Source organism: Saccostrea echinata, unplaced genomic scaffold (assembly GCF_033153115.1).
Source record: "Saccostrea echinata isolate AGI-Se365-2 ecotype Australia unplaced genomic scaffold, CSIRO_AGI_Sech_v1 ptg000027l, whole genome shotgun sequence".
Lineage (NCBI taxonomy): Eukaryota > Metazoa > Mollusca > Bivalvia > Ostreida > Ostreidae > Saccostrea > Saccostrea echinata.
The window spans coordinates 747,689-772,608 of NW_026889776.1; the positions used below are offsets into that span (position 1 = coordinate 747,689).

At 33.9% G+C, this 24,920-nt stretch overlaps 1 protein-coding gene across 1 annotated transcript in view; it reads left to right on the forward strand.

Moving 5' to 3' along the window:
* The window catches only part of LOC133193089 (uncharacterized), a 185,423-nt gene that overhangs the window by 13,765 nt on the left and 146,738 nt on the right, over positions 1–24,920 (forward strand). Inside the window, exons 3-4 of the mRNA XM_061329063.1 lie at positions 1,974–2,270; positions 11,107–11,235. Coding sequence (XP_061185047.1) covers positions 1,974–2,270; positions 11,107–11,235 — 426 coding nt within the window. The remainder of the gene's footprint in view (positions 1–1,973; positions 2,271–11,106; positions 11,236–24,920) is intronic.

Genomic DNA, 24,920 nt, shown 5'->3' on the forward strand with positions numbered 1-24,920 from the left:
AAACGATTGTTCATCGTTTATTTAACTTTGCTAAATCCCTGCAATTGTTTTTAACGAGAAAGTTTTGAGATCTTGATAACCCCAAAGTTGTGGCATGTGTGTGTGGGTAGTTGAAGCGGCTAAGCCTAACTGATAGCAATGTGCGATATAGAGCAATAAATGAAAAAGAGATGGTGGTAATGGATCTGCATTTCTAGACAGTAAGGAATCCTCTGATCATAAACTCCTAATAAGGAAGTCTGCTGTTCTTGTCAGAGGTGTAGATGTGCATGAGGAACCACTATTTTTCCATTTCCATGTTGGAAAAAAGTTTTTGAATCTTTGTATCTGAAATCAACCGAAAGAGGAGATCGGGTGCAATATTATGAAGGCCTGCACTACTTTAATGATTTTTCCCTTATTAAAAAAAACCCCTGACGTTCCCCTGTCAGTCCCTGACATTTTTCTGTCTCCCTCTGACTTTCTCCTATGATCCCCTATTATTGTTCCTGACCACCCTGTCTATTCCCTGACGTCCCCTGACTTTGCCCCTATTACCACTGTCTAACCACTGATGTACCCTGACATTCTCTGGCGTTCCTGTCAACTCCCTGATGCCCCCCTGACCACCCTGTTCACTCCCTGTCGTTCCCTGTCATTCATTTTGACCCAGAAAAAAGGTTACAATATGTTCTTGTTGCTATTTATTGTGATCATAAGAAATACGTTACTCTTGGCAATTCTCAAGATTTGTGAAAATGTTCATTTAGTTAATAGTTATTTGTTATAATATCTTTAGTAATTTTTTGCTCAATATGATTGTATTTGATTGTTTTAGTTTAGTACATGTAGCTTTTTAGATAAATCTTAAGGAAAATAAATGCCGGTTACTTTGAAAAGAATGAATTACCAATTTATTGCGTCTTGTATAGCATGAATGGCATGTAAATAAATTTTTTCTTATTCATTTATTAAAGCGACACCGTGACGCATAAACAGGAAAATTGACAAACATAGAATTTTTGCATGACCCGTGCAAATTTTGTTCAATTCCCAAAAGTATAAGGTTTCAGAAAATTCCAGGTTTCGGAACATAAAAAATCCACTTTTATAGAGAAAATTTTTTTTTTTTTGCATGGCCCAACATGAAAATATTGCTTTACTTCTTCCTCCTTATTGTACGCGTGCGCAGAAAAATTGAAGAATTTACCAAGAGAAGAGTTTATCCTTTTTCCTCTGAAAAACGGGAGAGTTTATAACTTAACCCAGTCAAGCAGATTGCACTGGGTTATGTAATAGATTCTACCCTGAAAATCTGAATATAGAAATAAGAATTCATTCTCATCAGTTATCACTGATCTTCATATCGACAAATGCACCGAAAACATGCAATTTCTTTTCATTTTGCAATGTGTGTGTGTGTGTGTGTGTGTGTGTGTTGTCGTAACGAAGACCTGGAATACATGTATGTTGTGCTTTTCTTGAACTTACTTGTAAAACTACAAAAAAAATGCGGTCGATTTGATGCTTTGCATCAATTTTACTTACATCTAGATTCTGTAGTCAAGACACAAAACAACCTGCAATTCTTTTTTGCATTAATCTAACATTCCCTGGTAAATGTACATGTATCTATACTGCGCGCTAAAGCGCTCATGCATGAAAATCAGTTTTCTAAAGATACGAAGATTCACGGAAGGTATCGAAACTAAAAAGTTTAACGTAAAGAAATAAATTGCAACAGACCTTAGAAGTACTTCCTTTTTAAGCTCACCTTCGCTGATGTCTCAAGTGAGCTTTTCTAATTGAACTTTGGACCATCCCTCTAAAAAAGATCATCCCATCTAGAAACCTTAGGCCAAATTGACTTGAATTATATGACTCATATGCTTAAAAGTTTAACTAAACTGAATTGCATGCTTGCAGCAGTTTAAACAATTTCTGAAAAAAGAAAGATTTAAACTGATATATTCATTCGAACACTTAATTTTCAGGAAAGCCATTTTCCCCTGAAGATGTTAGTGTTACTTGTAAAATACATGATGCTATAGTTATTTGGACCAGCAGTTTGGATGGTGGCTCACCACAGAATTTCAGTATTAAATATAAATCCTTGAATGACAGGAATTATCAAGAATACAGGAGGGTCATCTTAGACAAAGGAAAAGGTCAGAAGATAAATGTAACTGTCGACAATCTTAAGCAGGCTTCAGAGTATGTCTTTGTTGTGATTGCAAGGAATAATTTTGGGGCTACCTATTCTATGGAAATGCCAAACTGCACAACAGGATGTAAGTTTTTTAAACTGTATAATCCTTTTGTATTAGATTTGATATCTCATATTTTAGTTCACCAGAGACTAATGCTCAAGTGAACTTTTCTTATCACATTTTAACCTTTGTATGTCCATCTGTCTCTCCGTCTGTATGTAAACTTTTCACATTTTCGACTTAGAACTACTGCGCCAGATTAAACCGACCGGTACGAAATACTTGGGTGAAGGGATTTAATTTTTTTTTTTTAAATGAAGTGCAACTCCCTTTTCCACGGGGAGATAATTAAGAATTAGTAAAAAAAAGTAATATCAATGACATTTAATAAAAATCTTTTCCATTACCACTGGGCCAGAAAAAATAAACATGTCAAAACATCCTCAAAAAGTGTTGATTCAGTTTTGTTTTGTTTTTCAAATCATGACTGCGAGGGTAGGGTGGGTCCACAATGTGTTATCAAAGTTTCACACAGGAATGGGGGGACTTTAAAATCTTTTTCTCAAAAGTCAATTGCCAGACAAAAATAAAAATCATCTTCAGGTATTGTAGATTCATTCAATTCATGGCAACCAGGAGTCGGATAGCGCAACAATGGGTGATCAAAGTTTACAGTGGATTTATTGGAAAAAATATTTTAAAATCTTGTTTTGAACAGCAAAAAGAATATTAAGTAATCTTGATATGCATGAAACATTCTCAGATAGTGAAGATTCAAATTTATTTAAATCATAACCCCCCAGGAGTAGGGTCTGGCAAAAATACGCGATCAAAGTTTAAAACAGAAATATATAGGGGAAAATATAGGAAAAAACTTCAGGACCTGCCTGCGTATACTAGTAAAAATTAATCAATTTTTTAATCAAAATTTGGAAACACACACTTTGCATACGAGTATTATTTAGGGTTTTTCATTTTCAGGCGAAAAGCACTATTATTGTCCTCTTGTTTTATTTGGGTTTTTCGATTTTAGGCGAAATGCCATTTTCTGATCATCTTGTTAGATCTTCGGACTTCCTTCTGTAGACCTTGCTGTTTTCTCTTTGTTCCTCATTACCATTATTTCCTTTTTATAGAACACGAAATTTCTCGGAAAACAGTTGACTCTTCTCAAAGATTTTTCTTTTCAGGAATGATGCATTCTTTTCCTATCACAAGATCATTTTGGGGTGGGGGGGGGGATAAAAATTACATCCGGTCGCATTTTTTGTCCTATTTTCGATTTTCAAACATTCATTTTGTCCACACAATTTCCTATAAATGACTTAAGATAGAATCTTGAAATTTTCAGGGAAAATAGAACATCTCTCGTTTTTGTATCCGTCACTTTCTGTCTACAACAGAAGTGATATTAACTTTAAAATTCAAAAAAAGTTTTTGTATAATGTCATATGAAACTAATGTTTACATTAATAATCAACAATAAAAACAACCCATCGAAAGTACTTCCGATGTAAACCGGAAGTTGTAGAAAAATGAAGCTTTTTCTCTAAAACATTAGAAATAGTATAAAATGATTTGTAATTATGTTCCCCAAACGAAGTTTGGGAACATTGTTTTTACTCTGTTTCTTATTATGTTCCCAAAACGAAGTTTGGGAAAATATTGCTTTTACTGTTTCTTAATATAAATAAGGTCTTCCATTTCAGATGGAAGACTTCACAGTGATTCCATTGTTTTTTTTTTTTTTTCTTATTAGGGTCTTCTATCTTCTGCGGACAACCTTTTCTTATTCTATTGTTGATTTATCACATTTCTTATTAAGGTGTTCCGACTTCCTTTGGAAGACCTTTCTGTTTTCCATCTGTTTCCTATTACATGTATTATTATTTTTCCCTTTTCAAAGTACACGCAATTTCTCGGAAACTAATCAACCAATTTCAAAGATTTTTTCAGGGACAATGCATCATTATAATATCTCCAGACTTTTTTTTTTTTTTTTTTTTTTTTTTTTTTTTGCATTTTTTGAAAAATCACTTCTGGTCGCATTTTTTATCCGATTTTCATTTTTCAAATTGTCAATTTGTCTACACGTTTTCTTAAAATCGACTCAAGATAGAATTATGATTTTTTTCAGAGGTGATAGAACATCTCTTTGATTTGTGTATTATGCCTTTTGTTTTTGCATCCGTCACTTCCGGTCGACAATGAAGGTGATATTTAATTTATGGATTTTTAAAAGAATTGAACAGTTTTGAATAAAGACATATAGAACTTAAGTTCAAATGTTTAATTGACAACAAAAACCATCCATTTAAGGTACTGCCGGTTTAAACCAGAAGTAGTCGAAAAATAAAACTTTTCCTTTAAAATCATTAGAAATGGTATAAAATGGTTTGTATTTGAGTTTAAAGGTTTTTAATGGCTCTTAGACTTTCGGCATCAACCGGAAGTGACGTCCTAACGGCCGGAAACGTCCGAGTTGACAGCCGAATATTTTGAAAAAAAATGATTTTTGGTCCATTTTATAGAAATTTGCCTAAATTTTAACATTATTAGGATAAAAAAAAATTATATATTACTTTCGACGTCCGCCGTCCGCCGGAAGACCTACTTGTTGCTTTGCAACGAGCTTTGCTCTAGTTATTATTTTTTTCCTTCTTAGGTCACCTGAGTAACTCAGGTGACCTATTGCTATCTCTTTTTGTCCGTCGTCGTGCGGCGTGCGTCGTCCGTTAACTTTAAATTTGTACATTTTCAGCTTCTTCTCTGGAACCAGTGAACCAATTTCAACTAATTTTAACATATAGCATCTATGGGAGAAGGGGAACAAAAATTGTGAAATTCGTGGCCTGAGGGGTGTGGCCAAAACCATCAAAATTAATGCAATCTTTAAAAATCTTCTTCTTCACTACTGGACATCAAGCAGTCAAACTGTTAGCATGATTATAAAAAGCATTGAGCCCTCTATCAAAATTGTGAAATTCATGGCCTCAGGGTTAGGGGTTCTGTAGCTAGGGCGGGGCTATATAGATCATACAGTGAAAGTGCATTATTTTTTTGAAAATTTTCTTCCCTGCCCCTGTGTATTATATAAAAAAAACCAAGTACATTTTATGATACGGAAGGATGCCTCTTCCAAAATTGTGAATTTCATGACCCCAGGTTCAAGGGTTCTGGTGAGAGGGGAAGGGGTGGGGGGCTTCTATTGATTATAAAGCGAAAAAGCAAAATTTCTTTGAAAATATTCTTTTCTATTTCTGGTGAAAAAGCAAAGAAGCTAAGTGTATAGTTATGATCAGCAAGAGTGCTTCTTCCAGAGTAGTGAATTTCATGACCCGTGGGTCAGATGTGCTGGTGTAAGGGTAGGGCTCTTGATAAAATAGTGGAAATGCATTCATTCTATTAAATAATCCTGTTTGCTCCTTAGTGTTAAGCGATTAAACAAAGTGATTAGTTATGATGAGCAAACTTATGGTCCCAGGGTCAGAGGCTCTGGTGTTTCTCGCAGAGGGGGGGGGGGGCTTTATTGATAACATAGTGAATCTGTAGTAAAATGCATCATTTCTTTGAAAATCTTCTCTGCACCTGGGCAGATCAGAGGCAAATAGAGTAAAAGTTTTAAAAGGATTTTTGAATATCTGGACCATTTCGTCAAGTGTTCTGGTCCTGGCCAGGGCTCTATTAATTTGTATTCTACTGAGAGCTGTTATTCCCCTTTGCCATTTACTTTTGATTATTAATCACTGTAAATAGTGTACTTGAAAGGTAAATAGAATAAGAGAATTATGCAAGATTTTTTATTGTATAATACAAAAAGTACTTTCATAGTTTTAATGATCAGGTAGACTTGTAAGTAGTAGATAGATAAAAATGAGACAAAAATGACTTGTCTTTTTATATGTTCATGAAAGACCAAGAGAGGTCAATGTAAGAAATTAAGATAGAGATTAAAATAGTACAGAAACATTGATAATTTTTTAGCTCACCTCAACGAAGTTGGGGGAGCTTATGTAATACCCTCGGCGTCGGCGTCCCAGGTTAAGGTTTTTGGAGCAGTTTTCTTTTCAAGTACTTCTATGGCCTATATTAGTCAGAGATGCATGGAGGATGCTTCTAGTGTGTTTTATTGTACCAGTCAAGGTTTCAGATGCTGCAATTGCAGCTAAAGAATGACCAGGTTAATGTTTTTGGAGCAGGTTAAAGTTTTTGGAGCAGGTCTCATTTCCAAGTAACTATAAGCCCTATATTGACCATCCTTGCATGGATGATACATCTAAGGATGCACACCACTGAACTTGCTTCGGATGCTGGATCTGACCTACATTTTCTGGATGAGTGACCAGGTTAAAGTTTTTGGAGCAGATGTCATTTCCAAGTAACTATAAGCCCTATATTGACCAGACTTGCATGGATGATACATCTAAGGATGCACACTACTGGACTTGCTTCAGATGCTGGATTTAACTTACAATTTCCGGATGAGTGACCAGGTTTAAGTTTTTGGAGCAGATGTCATTTCAAAGTAACTTTAAATCCTATATTGACCAAACTTGCATGGATGATACATCTAAGGATTCACACTACTGGACTTGCTTCGGATGCTGGATCTGACCTAACTTTTTGGGATGAGTGACCAGGTTAAGGTTTTTGGAGCAGATGTCATTTCCAAGTAACTATAAACCCTATATTGACTAAACTTGCATGGATGATACACCTAAGGATGCGCACTACTGGACTTGCTTCAGATGCTGGATCTGACCTATATTTTCCGGATGAGTGACCAGGTTAAAGTTTTTGGAGCAGATCTCATTTCCAAGTAACTATAAGCCCTATATTGACTAAACTTCCATGGGTGATACATCTAAGGATTCACACTACTGGACTTGCTTCGGATGCTGGATCTGACCTACATTTTTGGGATGAGTGACCAGGTTAAGGTTTTTGGAGCAGATGTCATTTCCAAGTAACTATAAACCCTATATTGACTAAACTTGCATGGATGATACATCTAAGGATGCACACTACTGGACTTGCTTCAGATGCTGGATCTGACCTATATTTTCCGGATGAGTAACCAGGTTAAAGTTTTTGGAGCAGATGTCATTTCCAAGTAACTTTAAGCCCTATATTGACTAAACTTGCATGGGTGATACATCTAAGGATGCATACTACTGACTTGCTTCGAATGCTGGATCTGACCTAAATTTTTTGGGATGAGTGACCAGGTTAAAGTTTTTGGAGCAGATGTCATTTCCAAGTAACTATAAGCCCTATATTGACCAGACTTGCATGGATGATACATCTAAGGATGCACACTACTGGACTTGCTTCAGATGCTGGATCTGACCTATATTTTCCGGATGAGTGACCAGGTTAAAGTTTTTGGAGCAGATCTCATTTCCAAGTAACTATAAGCCCTATATTGACTAAACTTCCATGGATGATACATCTAAGGATGCACACTACTGGACTTGCTTCGGATGCTGGATCTGACCTACATTTTTGGGATGAGTGACCAGGTTAAGGTTTTTGGAGCAGATGTCATTTCCAAGTAACTATAAACCCTATATTGACTAAACTTGCATGGATGATACATCTAAGGATGCACACTACTGGACTTGCTTCAGATGCTGGATCTGACCTATATTTTCCGGATGAGTAACCAGGTTAAAGTTTTTGGAGCAGATGTCATTTCCAAGTAACTTTAAGCCCTATATTGACTAAACTTGCATGGGTGATACATCTAAGGATGCATACTACTGGACTTGCTTCGGATGCTGGATCTGACCTAAATTTTTGGGATGAGTGACCAGGTTAAAGTTTTTGGAGCAGATGTCATTTCCAAGTAACTATAAGCCCTATATTGACCAGACTTGCATGGATGATACATCTAAGGATGCACACTACTGAACTTGCTTCAGATGCTGGATTTGACTTACAATTTCCGGATGAGTGACCAGGTTTAAGTTTTTGGAGCAGATGTCATTTCAAAGTAACTTTAAATCCTATATTGACCAAACTTGCATGGATGATACATCTAAGGATTCACACTACTGGACTTGCTTCGGATGCTGGATCTGACCTAACTTTTTGGGATGAGTAACCAGGTTAAAGGTTTTGGAGCAGACCTCATTTCCAAGTAACTATAAGGCTATCTGAACCAAACTTGCATGGATGATGCATCAAGGGACGAACAATCTCAGACTTGCTTCGGATGCTGGATTTGACTTACATTTTCTGGATGAGTGACTAGTTTTAAGTTTTCATATAAATCTATTCCCAAGTAACTGTAAGCCCGATCAGACCAAAATTGCATAAATGTTGCATCTAGGGATGCACACTCCTAGATTATTACTTTAGTGTGGGACTTTGCCTTACTTAAAGACAACATTCGTTGAGGTGAGCTCTGTAATCTCTGATTACCTATGTTTATACTGTATAGTGAGAGTGATAAATGGGGAACAGGTTTGAACCTAATTTATGAACTGTTTATGAATATTAAGACTAATTATTTTGTTGATCCTGATCACCCTATTTTTCTTGCTTTTGGGCAACAAAGCTTCACCTTTCAGTTCATTTTATACTCTTTGCATCCTTTAAATTGTTGTATTATAGTCAGGTGACCGTTAAAGCCCTAGGGCCTCTTGTTTAAGGTCTTCCGTTGGAAAGGAAGACCTTCTACTGATTCTGATGGTTAAGATTATTATTCTTTTTATGCCTCCGTAATCGAAGATTCGGGGGAATATAGTTTTTGCCCTGTCCGTCCGTCTGTCTGTCTGTCTGTTTGTCCTCAAAAACTTTAACCTTGCCCATAACTTTTGATTGGTTGGAGATATGGCTTTCATATTTCACATGTGCATTCCTTGTGACAAGTCCTTTCTTTGAGTACCACAAAATTTGACCTTTTGACCTTGACCTTGGAGTTTGACCTACTTTTGCTAAATTTTTTCAGACTTTAACCTTGGCAATAACTTTTGAATAGTTGGTGCTAGGGCTTTCAACCTTAAGATGTGTATACCTTGTGACAAGACCTTCCTTCGGATACCAACAACTTTGACCCTTTGACCTTGACCTTGGAGTTTGACATACTTTGAAAAACGTTAACCTTGGCCCTAACTTTTGAACAGTTGGCGCTAGGATTTTCATACTTCACATGTGCAATCCTTGTGACAAGACCTTCCTTTAGTTACCAACAACTTTGACCCTTTGACCTTGACTTAGGAGTTTGACCTACTTTTGCAAAACTTTAAGCTTGGCCATAACGTTTGAACGGTTGGTGCTAGGGCTTTCATACTTCACATGTGTAATCCTTGTGACAAGATTTTCCTTTGGATACCAACAACTTTGACCCTTTGACCTTGACTTTGGAGTTTGACCTACTTTTGAAAAACTTTAACCTTGGCCATTACTTTTGATCAGTTGCTGCTAGGGCTTTCATACTTCACATATGTAATCCTTGTGACAATTCCTTCCTTTGGATACCAACAACTTTGACCCTTTGACTTTGGAGTTTGACCTACTTTTGAAAAACTTTAACCTTGGCCATAACTTTTAAACAGTGTTAGGGCTTTCATACTTCACATGTATATTCCTTGTGACAAGACCTTCCTTTGGATACCAACAATTTTGGCATTGACCATGACCTTGGAGTTTTTGACCTACTTTTTAAGAATTTAAACCTTGGCCATAATATTTGAACGTTTGGTTCTAGGGCTTTCACATTTCACAATCATGTGTATCACTTGTGACCAGACCTTCCCTTGGGCACCATTTGACCTTGACATTGCCGTTTTACTTGCTTTGAGAAAACTTTAACCTTCACCATAACTTTTCAACTGTTTGTACTAGGGCTTTCATATTTCACAGGTATATTTTTCGAGAACCTTTCTTTAGGTACCAACATTTTTGATTTCTTGACTTGGAGTTTAACTTGCATTTGAGAAACTTTAAATTTCGCCAGAAGCTGCCATACGGGGGCATCAGTGTTTCACAAACACATCCTGTTTCAAATTCGAATAAACCAGTCTACTAAAAAAGGAAAAAAAGATAACCTTTTCTTCTTATCATATAAAAACAAACAATGTAGTGAGAATATAAAACATAACTTTGAAGCATAGACTATTCACAGCCATTAAGTGCACGCCTTTTACATTCACCTTGTGTGTTTACAATTATGTAACACCTCCCTCGATAGCGCGTGGCAAAGGAGGTCAGCGGGGATCAATCGGCGTGTGATCAAGTGACCTACGGTGATACACCAAAGAAACCATAGAATGGTCATTCCAAATTCATTAAAGGACTTGTCCCATGTTTCTCAATTACTTGAAATTAAAAGCGTATTATGTCCCTTATGATCATAGTTTATAAATTTTGTTTTTATTGTGGAGATAACGCAGTAATTAAACATTATTGATTAGAATACAAACCCCTCAGTTAAAAATTCAAGTTAATTAGATAGCGATCATGTGACCATGATACGTCATATGCGACAATGGCTGATCAGATGTTTACATTAATCTTACCAAAGTGTACGCATTGCAAACTGGATTTTTTGCGTTATGAACGATAAATCACTGATTTCATCTGTATGAAGTTAAATACTCAACCTTTTTGTTTGAAATGTTTCCAAGAAAAAATACGAAAAAATATATGTAAACATGCTAAATTACCTGTTAACAGTGATGATTCAGCGAGGGAGACTAGCGAAGCATCCACTGTTAGCGTAGATTTAGTTTTATTATAATCCTGGCCCCTGTTTATAGGATGGGGCAACGAAGAGAAAATCAGAATTTTACATAGGACGAAGAAGAGCAAGACCAAACTGACTCAGTTGACAAATGTGGTCCAGTGGCCTCTTGTTTTAATCATAAAAATTGTTTTATTTTGGCTATTAATGTGATGTATATTTTTACAGATGTTAATGTGGAGCAAACTGGGTCCAGTGAAGCATTGATTGGAGGATTAGGAGGAGGGATAGGAGTAATTTTTGCATTAATCGTAGTTGTTGTTGTTGTGATTGTGAGCCGTAAAGGAAAACCATTTGGTAAGTATATGATTTATTTTTTACTTCACCTAAATGGATTTTTTGTGAGCTTTTTTAATCAGCATGTTGTTTGCATGTGTTTTTGATTACATGTGTTTCTACAGAATCTTCTCAGGAAGAATATGGAAAAAATTCAGAAATATATTTTCATATACGAGGGTTGTTTGGAAATTTCGTGGACCATGTCAATCTTCGTTATACTTTTTTTTCAAGAAATTTAAAATGAACAGGAGTAAAATATGTAAAAGTATTTATTTTGTTGATGTGTGATTTTCTTTTCATGTGATTTAATAGAATTCGTGTTGCTTAATTTAAAAATCAGCATGATTGTTTTGTAACCACGGAGCAACTTCAAAACATTTTAACGTCAAAAACATAGCGTCATGAGGTTCTCAAATTTTTTCTCTCTACATTAAACACAGTATGGCACATTCCCTACTCATTAAAAACGGGTCTCTATCAGTGGCATTCATTTTGCTAACAATTGTTCCAGTACCATAATTTTGTTTGTCAGTGTTATATTTTTTCGCGTAGCTGTGCTTTTCCAAGATCGGCGATTGTGAAGTTCCTATCTCTTTCCATGACACTAACTTTTTTTAAAGTTTTGATAAGATTTTTACAGATCGTCCGTTTTCTCAAAGATCGTCAGTGATGGTACATATTGTCGTTCTGTACATAGTTTCGTGGGCAACAATAAGTACCTACCCCCACCGCACATATTGTCGTCCGTCGGTACATATTGCCGCCGGGTGTATGGTTGAATATTGACCGGAGTTGAAAATTGACCCGGGGTTCATTTTTCAATGTTGAATATTGAACCCTGGGTGCTTTTTCTCCGTTGAAAATTGAGACCAAAAGTCGTTGAATTTATACCCGGGGTCATTTTTCAACAGTTTGAAATTTTTTTCTAATCTCGGATGACCTCAACACGTTGAAAATTGACCCTGTTGGATATTGACCCCCACTCAAGAGTTTGACTGTCTTTGAACTGGGAAGTTGTTTTATGGGATTAATCAGTATCTATATATTTATATTTCGGTTTCAAATTTTTCCCTTTTTAAGGATAATAGAAATAAGCATATCAGCCCGAGTATATATGTACATTTTTTATCAATACACGATTACACTTATTTTCATGCATGACAACCTTACTTTTGACATCACTTTCTAAAATTCATAGCATTCATAAATAATTACATGTACAAATCTATGAATAGGCTATAAAACAAAAAACCCTGGAAATTCCAGAGGTGGAATCTGGTATCTAGAAAGTGAGCCCTATATATTGATCAGGTGGGCAGAACATTCCATCCAGTCAAATTCAGTACAAGAACAAAAGCAAAAGCTTTACAATTAGCACGAAACACATAAGCCAAAATAAATACAATGATTTCTATTCCATTAGTTATTATTTTTATTACAAAAAATGTGATTCCTTTTCGATAATTTGTCATTTCTATTCGATAAATTGCTATTCCTGTTAGAAGGAATATGATACTCAGGACCCCTGGCTTGCGAGGATGGTAGTTTTTGGACTTTCACAGAGAAAAAATAGATTGTTCTAATGTGTGTGTGATTCTTTTAACAAGAAGATTATAACCTTTGATGCATTTCAGACAGCAGCACGAAGCCACGCTATGAATGTAATTAAGTTACAGCGTTCCAAAAGGCTTTCAACAACGAATGTCAAACAGCTCGGCCGATTCCTATTCCAAAATATATCATTCATATTCGAAAACACGTGTTTCCTATTCGATAATTTTGTCATTCCTTTTCGAAAATTATGTGATTCATATGTTATAACGTTGTTGTTCCTATTCGAAAAGATATCCATTTCTATTCGAAAAGATACGATTCTTATATAATAATCTTCTTATTCAATAATTTTGTCTTTCTTATGCGCTGTTTTCTTATTCTTTTTCAATAATTGCATTCTGGAAAATAAATATGATAACAATAGAACTGGTTGTAAACTCAATTCATAGTGATTTAAAAAGTGAAAGTAAGTCTTGGTGGGAATCCTTTGACAGTTGTAGACATATGAAGCAAAACTTCTTTCGTTTTCATTATTCAATGAGCAGAGTCGTTACAATGGAACAATTCATATTACCCAGAATGCTAATATTGAATAAGAATAATAAAAAAAAAAGTGGCATAAGAATAATCAATTTATCGAATAAGACAAGACTATTGAATAGGAATTGTATGTTTTCGAATAGGAATGATATGTTTTTCAATAAGAATTACATGTTTATCGAATATAAATCATTTAATAATGGAATAGGAATAACAATTTATCGAATAGGAATGATGAATTATCGAATAAAATAAACTTTTTTCGCATAAGAATAGCAACTTATCGAATAGGAATCACAATAGGAATGGCATTTTTTAGAATAAGAAAAACAAAATTTTGAATAGGAATAACAAAAAAGTATTATAATGCAACGCTTCACACGCCATACCATATACAGTTGATAGCGGAATATTACTTTACAAAAAAGTAGAGTTCACATTGGAAAAGATGAAATCATTTCTTTTCTTACACAATATAGTTGTCAGTTGGCCTTAATCGTCCACAGTTTGTAAATCTTCAAAATATGAAACAGTTGTGGTACATTCAGTGGTGTCTTAAATTTCAAATTCAGTGGGATATATCGAGTCGACATATGAACTAAAGTAACTATTGTTACTTGATCATACGTCATCGATGTATCAAAATGACGAGTTGAAGGCCAAAGCAAGTGTTATCTTCTTCTCATGTAATTTTTTTTTAGATAAATTCTTCTTCATAGAAATTTAAAAACAGGCCGGCTAATAAAGGAGCACAATTAGTGCCCATCGAAATTCCAAAATCTTGTTGGAAGACCCGGTCTCCTAAGATTACAAAAACGGTGTCAATTAGAGAATGTTCTTTCTGACGTATCCGTATAAGTATCCGTATATGTATCGAGGTGAAAGAGGCATCTCGATCCCGATGTCTAAACTTTTTACTATAATTTCCATCGTTATTTGTTTGGATTTAAAGCAGCCCCATTCATTTAAGAATAGCATATGGTATTTTTTCTAATAAAAATGTATTAAGCTGCTGTAAACGTCTATCTGACTGGAAAATTTCTAAAAAATAGATAATGAAATTAAATAAATTTGTATTTGTTTTCATTATATTGTTTAAAACTTTAATTGCAACTTTGTTTAAAAACATTTATCGGGATCCCCCTCTCTCCATCCTAACATCAGGATATTTTATTGATTGATTCTGTAATTTACATTAGATGACATAAAAGTTAACCTCCCAACCCCCCAACCCCCACTCACACACACACTAAAATGCAAAAGACATCGATATCCACACAATCAATAAAACCGTGAAGCCGCTTCTAGACCCTTACCAGTATATGCTAAAAAATGCCAAGCCCCCCCCCCCCCCCCCAACAGCCCGGGAACACACACAAACTTTCATAGCGTCTGTTGACTTTCTTCATTCTTTTTTTTTCAATGAACTATTCGACAAATAAGTGTATGTCGTCTCCCATTCCCCTCCCCAGCTGAAATTGCTACTTTCGTGCCTATTCTCATACAGCTTGATTTGGCTTTATATTTTGTCCTTTCAGCAGCATTAACTTAAAGACTTCGTGGCGACAGAAAATAGGTAATGAAATGAAAATGCAATTGTTAAATTTGATATTTCCTTTTAGTTCTCTTGTTGTCGTACATACGTATTATAATTCATGGTTTGATATAGGAACTGTTTCAGAATATGGTAATCATTATCTTAACTCTCTTTTTATAAGAAAGAAAAGAACATTAGGCTAAAAAATGCCAAAACAATAGACATCTATTTCTTCTATGCTACCTTGTCCATCCAGCTGATTTTTATTTATTTATTTTATTTTTATTTATTTATTTATGCATTTTGGCCCACATCGGGACAAGTGTGAGTCAATTCAACACGCAGTTTATAGAACTGAAGAGAAGAGGCTGCTTCAACGTAGCAGAGAAATAAAAAACAGAATAAAGGATAAAATTTATACAAAACATTTAATTGATAAAATATCAGCATTTTTTTCAGAGTTTTGGTCCCGCTTGCACACAAAGAATTACAGTCATCTTAATTTCAATAAATAAATCAGTAAGTTAACTTTAGTCAACATGTATATAAAGTAATGTATAAGACATAAACATTGTTCTCCGTTTATCTCCTTTTGTCAACTATTGTTATTCATCCCCGACAAAAACTGCGTGTAATTGTATCACTTTTGGAAATGGTAGTCCTTTCTCAAGCTCTCTAGAATTTCGGATACGGCTATCACCTAACAATTTAGAGAGTTAAGAGTCTTCAAACCACCCCAGAATTGCCAGCTTTCCAAAGCTTTTCTGGAGAACTATGTCCATCAAATATAATCAAATGATATATAGAATGTTGATAATGATAAAAAAGAAAATGAGGATGGAAATTTTCAGTGACTCCCCCCCCCCCCAACACACACACACACACACACATACACACAGAGTATGCAGTATGGTCAAATTAATCTTTCACAGTTAATGTATCCGTAATTATTTTTGTGGAAAAGAGGAACTCAAAACTTAATATCCATCCCCCACACACACATATCCCCCGTAATAGTAACTATTAAATAATAAGGTGTAGAAATTAATCAAAATCCTAAAAAAACAGTAAGGCAGTTTTTTAGGATTTTGATTAATTTCTACACCTTTTTATTGTCAAAGTTTTGCTAAGGTGACTTGTCATTTTTTGGTTTCTCCCTGCCTCGGCCCAGCTTCCCCCTTCTCCACTTTGTTAATCAATTTTAAGTGTTTGCTTGATGTAGACAAACTTATACTCATCTAGAATAATTGATCTCTGACACCTCGTACAGTTAAACTTTGTTAACTCAAATTCTTGAATATATCGAAGTTTTAATTGGTCCAATCAAGTCTGAGATAACGAGCACTGACTGTATGCATTATGGGGAATATGTCTTGTGTTGGTAAAGGTTACTTCGAGAATGAAACAATAATATATCCTGATATTGTGTGTGTGAGAGAGAGAGAGAAGGGGGGGTCCCTTTTAACTTTTTTATTTTTAAAAAATTTAATAAAAATATACATACTTTTTCTTACTAATTTTATTTTTTTTTTTAAATCCTTCCATAAAATGAAAGGTGTGAACAGCAACTTGATACGTTTTATTAGAAATATTTCTATATATCTTATTTTGAAATGAATGAGGCTGAAATCAAACAAGAAATCAAACAAGAAACGATGGAAATGTTACCTAACGGTTAAATCATCTGGATCGAGATGCCTCTCATACCTCGATACGTATACGGATACGGATACGTATACGGATACATCAGATAGAACAATCTCTATTAGGAACTCCAGCTTCCTTTTAACATCAACTTCAGGATAGTTTAAGGTAGAATCAGGGTGATTTTTAACAATGTGATTTGTTGATGACCTATTACAAGATACGAAAATTTCCCGACTTCCATTTTTATTGAGGAAGCAGTTGTCCATGATAAAATGTACATTTTCAAATTTGTCGTAAGGAATGCTTGTAAAGAGTGTACAAAAGTCGTACTTTTGATTTTACTGTCTTTTGAAAAATTGTCGATTTCAAATTTTCTAATACTTCTTTAGAGATTTTTTTAGAATCCACTTCTAATTTACAGCACCTATAGAATATTCTATCGCGCACTAGATCGGAATATTTATTTAAAACAAAACACCCGCCTCTCTCTTCCCTGCCTTGGAATAAAATGGTTGTCCCTCAACTAATATAAACTTGTCTTCATAATATCTGACAAATCGATATACCTGTCCAACAAATTCGGGTCAACATAATTTTCTGGCAAATCGACAAACTTTTCTAACAATTCAACATATTTTTTGACCAAATAAGTAATTAACATTTGTCTTCTGACTAGTCGACATCAGTCAACATTTAATTTCTTCGACTTAATAAGATATCGATGCTATGTGGACTTGCCAGCAAATGACGAATCAAATATTATGTCTACTACAGTAATTATGATGACTTGTTAGAAATTGATGGCGTTTTATCTGAAGATAATGTGCCAAATCCTATTGTAGACTTGTAGTAAAGATATTTTGTCAACTTGATGGCAAAAACGTAATTTAGAAGATTTCCATGAAGATGTAGATTTTTTAGCATGTCAACAATGACTTCAAGTCAACAAAAAGAGTTGACTAGACATTATTAACAGATAAGTGGTTGCAAAACTTTGCCTCCGTTATAGCATGGTTGCAATTATGCACTATATATATATATATATATATATATATATATATATATATATATATATATATAAGCAAATTTATACAACAAAATAACTAGATTTGCTGTTTTCCTATATTTATTTGGTACTAATATTCTAATCAACTTGCGTAATAAATCTTGTATACATCAGAGTTCTTACCGAAGCCGCATAAAATACTAAGCCTTGATTTACATGTACCTACACTTTTCAAAGCCATTTTTAGCCCAACAATTATTGATGTAAATATATGGATCCAGTATTAAACTAATAGACTATGATAAAAGAAATACTTAATAATTTCTTCTAAGTAATTTCACTTTTTAGAAAAAGATCACTTTTCACAGATCTATAGTACTTAACAATAAAAAAAAATCATTTTTTGTTTTCGCAGTCGTCGAACGTCTAAAAATTTTGTTGAGATAAAACAATAAAAATACAAATAAACATTTTAAAATTAAAAAAATATTAAAAATGGTAAACTACTTCACGTGAAATAAATCGATCTATTAAGGTATTTTTGGTCTCTAAGTGTGTTTTACAAAAAGTAGGTCACTGTGACCCATTTTTTGAATTTCATGGTTATATCTGAATATTCAAGACGGCTTAGAATCATCAAACTTTGTCCGTTGATGCATATTAGGTTCTCAGAGTGTGTTAACCAAAATGAAGGTCATAATGACATACTTTTGGAATTCCAAAGCTTTATCTAAATTTGTAGAATGCTAAGAGGCTTCAAATAGAAGTGATAGGTTGTACAATTTATCAGATATTAAAGGCCCTTGGGCCTCTCGCTTATATGTTCTCATTTCTTTTCTTTCTGTTTTCATTGTACGTTTGTTGCTATATTTTGTACAAGTTTAAGTCTCTCATCTATGTTATTATGTCCCCCCCCCTTTCGAAGAAGGGAGGGCATATTGCTTTGCTGCTGTCTGTCGGTCGGTCGGTCTGTCTGTCTGTCGGTCCACCTACAGTTTTCGTTCATTTTCTTTGCAGAGGTTGCACATACTGAAATGAAATTTGGTATACAGATTTATCAAACGAATATCTAGTTCAGTTTTTGTTTTGGGTACGACCGAGCAATTTTTAACAGAGTTATGCCCCTGAAACTTAGAAAAATTCCAACTATTTGCAGTTTCCGTTCATTTTCTTCGCAGAGGTTGCACATACTGAAATGAAATTTGGTATAAAGATTTATCATAGATATGTCTAGGTCAACTTCTGTTTTGGGTACGTTCGAGCAATTTTTAACAGAGTTATGCCCCTTGGACTTGGAAACATTCCAATTATTTTCTCTCCGTTCATTATCTCTGTAAATGTTGAACAAATGAATTACTGATATATCCTGAGAAACATGTTTTGCGAAAGATGTGATATAGAAGACTATTTCTGGCTGATGCATCTCAGATAGTACCGGTAGATGGCCCCTATTGATTTTAAGTTCAAAAGGTCAATTTCATTTCTATGTCAGTGCCCATAATGTATACTGTCCATAATAAAGGTTTGTGCACCCTATAAAGTATGTCCAGGGGGCGGGGGGCATAAGTGTTTCACAAACATCTCTTGTTGTATTGTAGCTATGATGACTCTATGTTCATCATGTACCACTAATTTTTGATGTGAGCGTATGAATTGAATTTGGAGCGCACGTGCGCCTAATTATAAAATAACAATTTTTCAGTATATGAACACAGGAATTTAAACTGAATAATTGGGAAAAGACACTATTGTTATCAACATTAAAATCAGATAACAAATATTTAGAAAAAAAAAGCAGATATTAAATGATGTTCATTTAATATACTGGATAGAATTGCAAAAAGATGCAAAAATGACTTCCACTGCGGTATTTTTAGACCTTGAACTACTAGTAGTCCATATCTAAACATTTCAAAGATTTCAATTTACGTACATTAAAATAAAATAAGTAGACGTTTTAAGATTATCAATCCCTTTCTGGAAATATTTTTCATACTCCTCAATAGGGATACCCATTATATACTGATAAATTGCAGACCGTAGGGCATTTCGTGATTTGTATCTTTTTCAAATAGTTGGAATTTGAGTTTGGGGAAAGAAAATAGTTGCACAGGGCTACATCTAGAGAAAATGGGGGTGTGGGGTGTGGTAGGAGAGTAACCTTTTGCCCTTCCAAATATACTCGGTCACATTGCGTGCTTTATGTGCAGGCGCATTATATTGTTGTGCAAAAGACAGAGATACTTCATACCGATTTGAGGGCGACGACGTTCGTAATATTTTTTCAGTTTTTTAATGACATTTTTATAGAAGTTACCTTTGACTGTTTTGTCCTTTGGCACAGGAATTTGCATGACAGGGCCTTTATTGTCAAAGGAAATAACATATGAAACCTCCTTCACGGTTCATAATCATTTCAGTAATGCTAACACGTTTTGCATTCTTTGATGCCAAGATTCTGTTTAAAATCTTACATTTTGGCTCAAAATAGTATAGCCAGGTCTCATCACCAGTATCTAAATTATCAAAAGTCTTTTTGGTATATTTTGGATAAAATTTTAATAATTTCTTTGTATTTTCTACACGGACTCTCTTTTGTTCATCGCTAAGCAAATGAGGTATCCAACTAGCGTTTATCTTTCTAAGCTTTAGATTTTTTTTCAAAAATAGCATGAACGCCTTTTAACGTAAAGTTTGTCATCCGAGCCAGTTACCACACAGTATATCTTGCATCTTTCTTTAAGATTTGTTGGATTCTTAAGATGTTATTATTGGTTGTAATTGACGCTGGGCAGGGCATATAGAGTTTGTAGTGTCCTTCTTCTGTCCTTCCGTCGCGCTTTGCGATTAGCTCAGTTTAAAGTTCGGGTAAAAAAAACTATTCAAGATATTTTTATTAAACTTCATTTGCTGATATATACTGATAAGAGCTATTCAACTGCATCAACATTTTTTGACCTTGGCCTTTCCTTTGATTTTGACCTCACTTTTCTTAAATATGTGTCAAGCTAAGTTTTGAAGAAACCATTCAGGGTATTTTTATCAAACTTCATATGATAATACATTCTTATGTAAACTTTTAAATTTGACATTGACCCTTCCTTTGACCTTGACCACACTTTTCTTATATTAGTTTTTAGCTCAGTTTAAAATAAACCATTCAAGATGTTTTTATCAAACTTAATATGCTGATACGTATTAATGAGAGCTATTCAACTGCATTAAAAACCTTTGACCTTGAACTTTTATGTGACTTTGACCTCACTTTTCTTAAATTTGCATTTGCTTCATTTTAAAGAAACCATTTAAGATATTTTTATGAAATCTTATGCACTCATACATAATTTAGTACAGTAAGTATTTATCATTTATATCCATTTTTACATTTCAATTTCAATTTTAAAGAAACTATTCAAGATATTCTCATCAAACGTCATACACTTATACAAATTTTCATGTTGCATTACTAATATACTCTCGGCGGGTCATTCATGTCCTATGGACATATATCTAGTTCATTTAAAAAATATCAGAAAAGGGTATTTGTAACTTCGCCGATTAATTTGTTTAAAGAGTTTAGAATTCATCAAAAACTAAATATTCCTGAATGTGAACTTTTGTAAACTAATTTCAAAGAAAATTTAAACTGATTTCAAAGAAATCACTCAAAAAAAAGCGTTGAGAAGTCATAAATTGACTTAGCCGAATACTTGAGAATCCTGCGCATTAGCCCCAAAGAAAAAGGAGGAAAACAAATATAAATCTACTGATTGTTTTAAAAAATATATCTTTACAGCAAAAAATTAATAAAGATTTGTTTGTTAATATTCCCAACAATCAAAATGAATTTGAATTACCATACCTTTACTGGACTCCTAAACTTCATAAAAATACTTTCAAACAAAGAAACATAGCGGGTTCAAGTAAATGTTCTACCAAGCCCCTTTCTTTACTCCTCAGCTAAAATATTTACTGTAATGAAGGGGGAACTTCAGGAGTACTGTTCAACAGTATATTCGAAAAGTGGTGTAAATCAGATGTGGATACTTAAAAACTCTAAAGAACTTTTGGAAAATTTGAAATCAGAAAAATTTTACCAAAATCAATAGCATCAAGACGTATGACTTTTCAACACTTTATACAACCATTCCCCACAATAAATTGAAGTCCAGCTTTCTGACATCATAGGCAGCTGCTTTTTCAGTAAAAATGGAAATTGTAAAGATACTTATCTTGTCATTGTTCAATTACAAAATTATTATGTTAAAAAGCACTCTGATTGTGCACACAAGTACTCTGAAGTTGATATTAAAAAGATGCTTGAGTTTCTGATTGACAATATCTATGTAGTTTTTGGAGATCAGGTCTTCCGACAATCTGTTGGAATTCCCATGGGTACCAATTGCACCCCCTTATTAGCAGACTTATTTTTGTATTCATATGAAGCATTATTTATTTTAAAAAATTCTATATGAGAAGAAGAAAACACTTTCTGTGGTCTTCAACTCGACATTTCGATATATTTACGACGTATTATCAATTAACAATAGTTATTTCCATTCATATGTCGACTCGATATATCCCAGTGAGCTTGAAATAAAAGATATCACATATTCTGGCACATCTGTTTCATATTTAGATATTTTACTAGAAAAAGACGTTAATGGTAACCTAACAACAAAGCTTTGTGATAAACATGATGACTTCAACTTTTCAATCGTCAACTTCCCTTACTTATGTAGCAATATACCCTTATCACCTGCATATGGGGTTTATGCCTCTCAGTTGATTCGATACGCAAGAGCATGCTCTACGTATGAACAATTTCTAAAACGGGGTAAGCTACTGACAAACAAGTTGACGAAGCAAGGATATCAACAGTCTTGTTTGATGTCATCTTTACGCAAGATTTTTGGTCGATACAATGACCTTCTCAGCACATACAACCTATCATTGAGTCCAATACTGACTGACGTTTTTCATACTAATTGTTTGACCATTATTTATACACTGTACTGTCTACAGATTTTTCCGGTTTTTGTTTCCCGATCATGACAAGGAGCATACAGCGTGTTCGACCGGCAGGGGACACTCAGTCCTCCATGGCACCTGATCCCACCTCTAAATTTTGAGGTCCGTGTTTCCTCTGCTCCATATTTGTATCATTTCATTGGACTTTCGAGATTGAATGCTGTTCGTTATCTTCATATTTCATTGTTTGATTGTTGTTTAACGTCTCTATCGAGAATTTTTCACACATATGGAGACGCCACCACTTGCCATTGAGCAGTGAGGGATCTTTTTCCTGCCAGCACCTACTGCCACACAGGACCTCGGTTTAAACGGTCTCCACGTCCCACAGTGGACTCGAACCCGCGACATAAGGATCAACTCCTTACTTTGCGACTATAGAGCATAAGCTCTACCACTGCGCTACGCAGGCGACAATTAATAAAAGTATAGGAATCCATGTTTATACCTATTTTCATATTGAATTCATGTATATATGTACAAAGAGAGTGCATGTGACATCTCTATAAATTCTTGCATATGCGAAAAATATCCGCGAGATTGGCGTGCAGCTCAAGCTCGCGGATATAGGTCACTTGCTAGGCGATTTTTATTCCCGTAAAATAAGCATTGTATGCAGGACAGATTGGTGGCAAGTTGTGTAGTCGGTCGATATTTTAGAAAATAAGTTATGTTTCTGTTTTCTTTCAAAACATTTTTCTTATCAATTGACCTGAACATATAATTAATTTAGTGTGTTTTAAAATCATATATAACTTTTGCATAATATTCTTCAATTTTATTTATACGTTATATATTGCTTTTTATGTTGTATAAAAAGAGCAGTATTGCATTTGTTGAAACTTATAAATGTACATGTCAAGTTAGTCAATGAAATACATGTACAGACATTAACATTTTACTTATTCAAAGCTAGATTGATTTTACATAAACAATTGCCTTACCACAGACAACATAAGATGTATTAAGGAGATCTTGGAATGTTCTCCATATATTTTTGTCTTCCTGTAATAAGTTTTCTGCTTCTCTGCATGTTGATCTGATAAATTAAATGCATTATTAAGATCAGCCTGGGTGCCTCTTCAAAAATTATGGAATTCAGGTGAAATGTTGGGACTGGACTCTGTTTATTATATATGGGTGAATTCAAAAAAAATGACCACCAAACTGATTTTTTTTGGCAAAATTCAACTACTTATAACATATTTTTCGCTTATATCATCATATTGCAAATGCATTCTAGTTTAAAATCCTGAATTGGCAATAGAATAGACAATTGGATTAAAAAGTTTCAGAATTTTTATTAGTAAAACTTCTTTTGAAAAAAGAAAATATCATTACACCTTAAAAGACTTTCTGAAATACATAATCACAAGATATTATAGTTTTTTATGCTTCAAAATGGTAAAAGGGGTATAAATGATTAAATCTAGACCTTGAATGAGTATCTTCTCTTGAACATGTGACAAAAAATTGGCTTTTTGATTGTTATTTTACATTATTTTTTCAATTCTGGTTTGAAAAGTTTTAATATGAAAAAAATATGAAGTAATAAAATTCCCCAAAATTCACTTTTTTGTCCGTTCAAGTCAATTCTTTAAATCTAAGCCAAAAAAGAATTGTTATATACGAGTTCTCTTGTGAAAAATACTAGATTTTGAAGTGACCCTATGTTACATTATTGTGTTGCACTCCTGACATCTGATATGTATTTTATTTAACATTGTTTTAAAAATTATAACACACAATAACCCATTCTTACTTTGTAAATCAATTTGTCGTGTTGATATTTTTCATCGTTTACAGCAGGTCTTTCATATTTTGAAGACCTTAAAACATGATTATTTGCAAAGTGTAATATATATAAATTGTATTTAAAATATATGTGAAATGATGAAAACTATTCCCTGAATTGACTGTAAAATTTCTGTAATTTGTTGATAGACATAGTGTTTTGAACATCAAATAGTATCAAGCATTTTTTTCAACTTAATTTTTAGTAAAGATAGTTAAAAAGCATCGGTAATTATGAAGCAGTTTTGTTGCACTCCTGACTGCAGTAAAGTTGAAAATTAAAACCATAGAACACAAAAATTCATAAAGTGTTGGCAACATCAATTGGTAATGAAATTGTGCAATACTTATAGTCCAATACTTCATAATTTAAACAGATGAAAGTATTTAAAACTAGCATTTTATCTGGAATTATACCCTATTTTATGCCAAAAAACTAGCTTAAATGCATATTTAGAAGATAAAATATATTTTAAAGCATATTTTCCTTTAGAAGACAAACACAGTAACCCACCAGAAAAATTCTACTCATCATTTTTTCTTTATTTTTATTCTTATTGGATGATTTATAATTCTAACTTATTTGTTGCACTC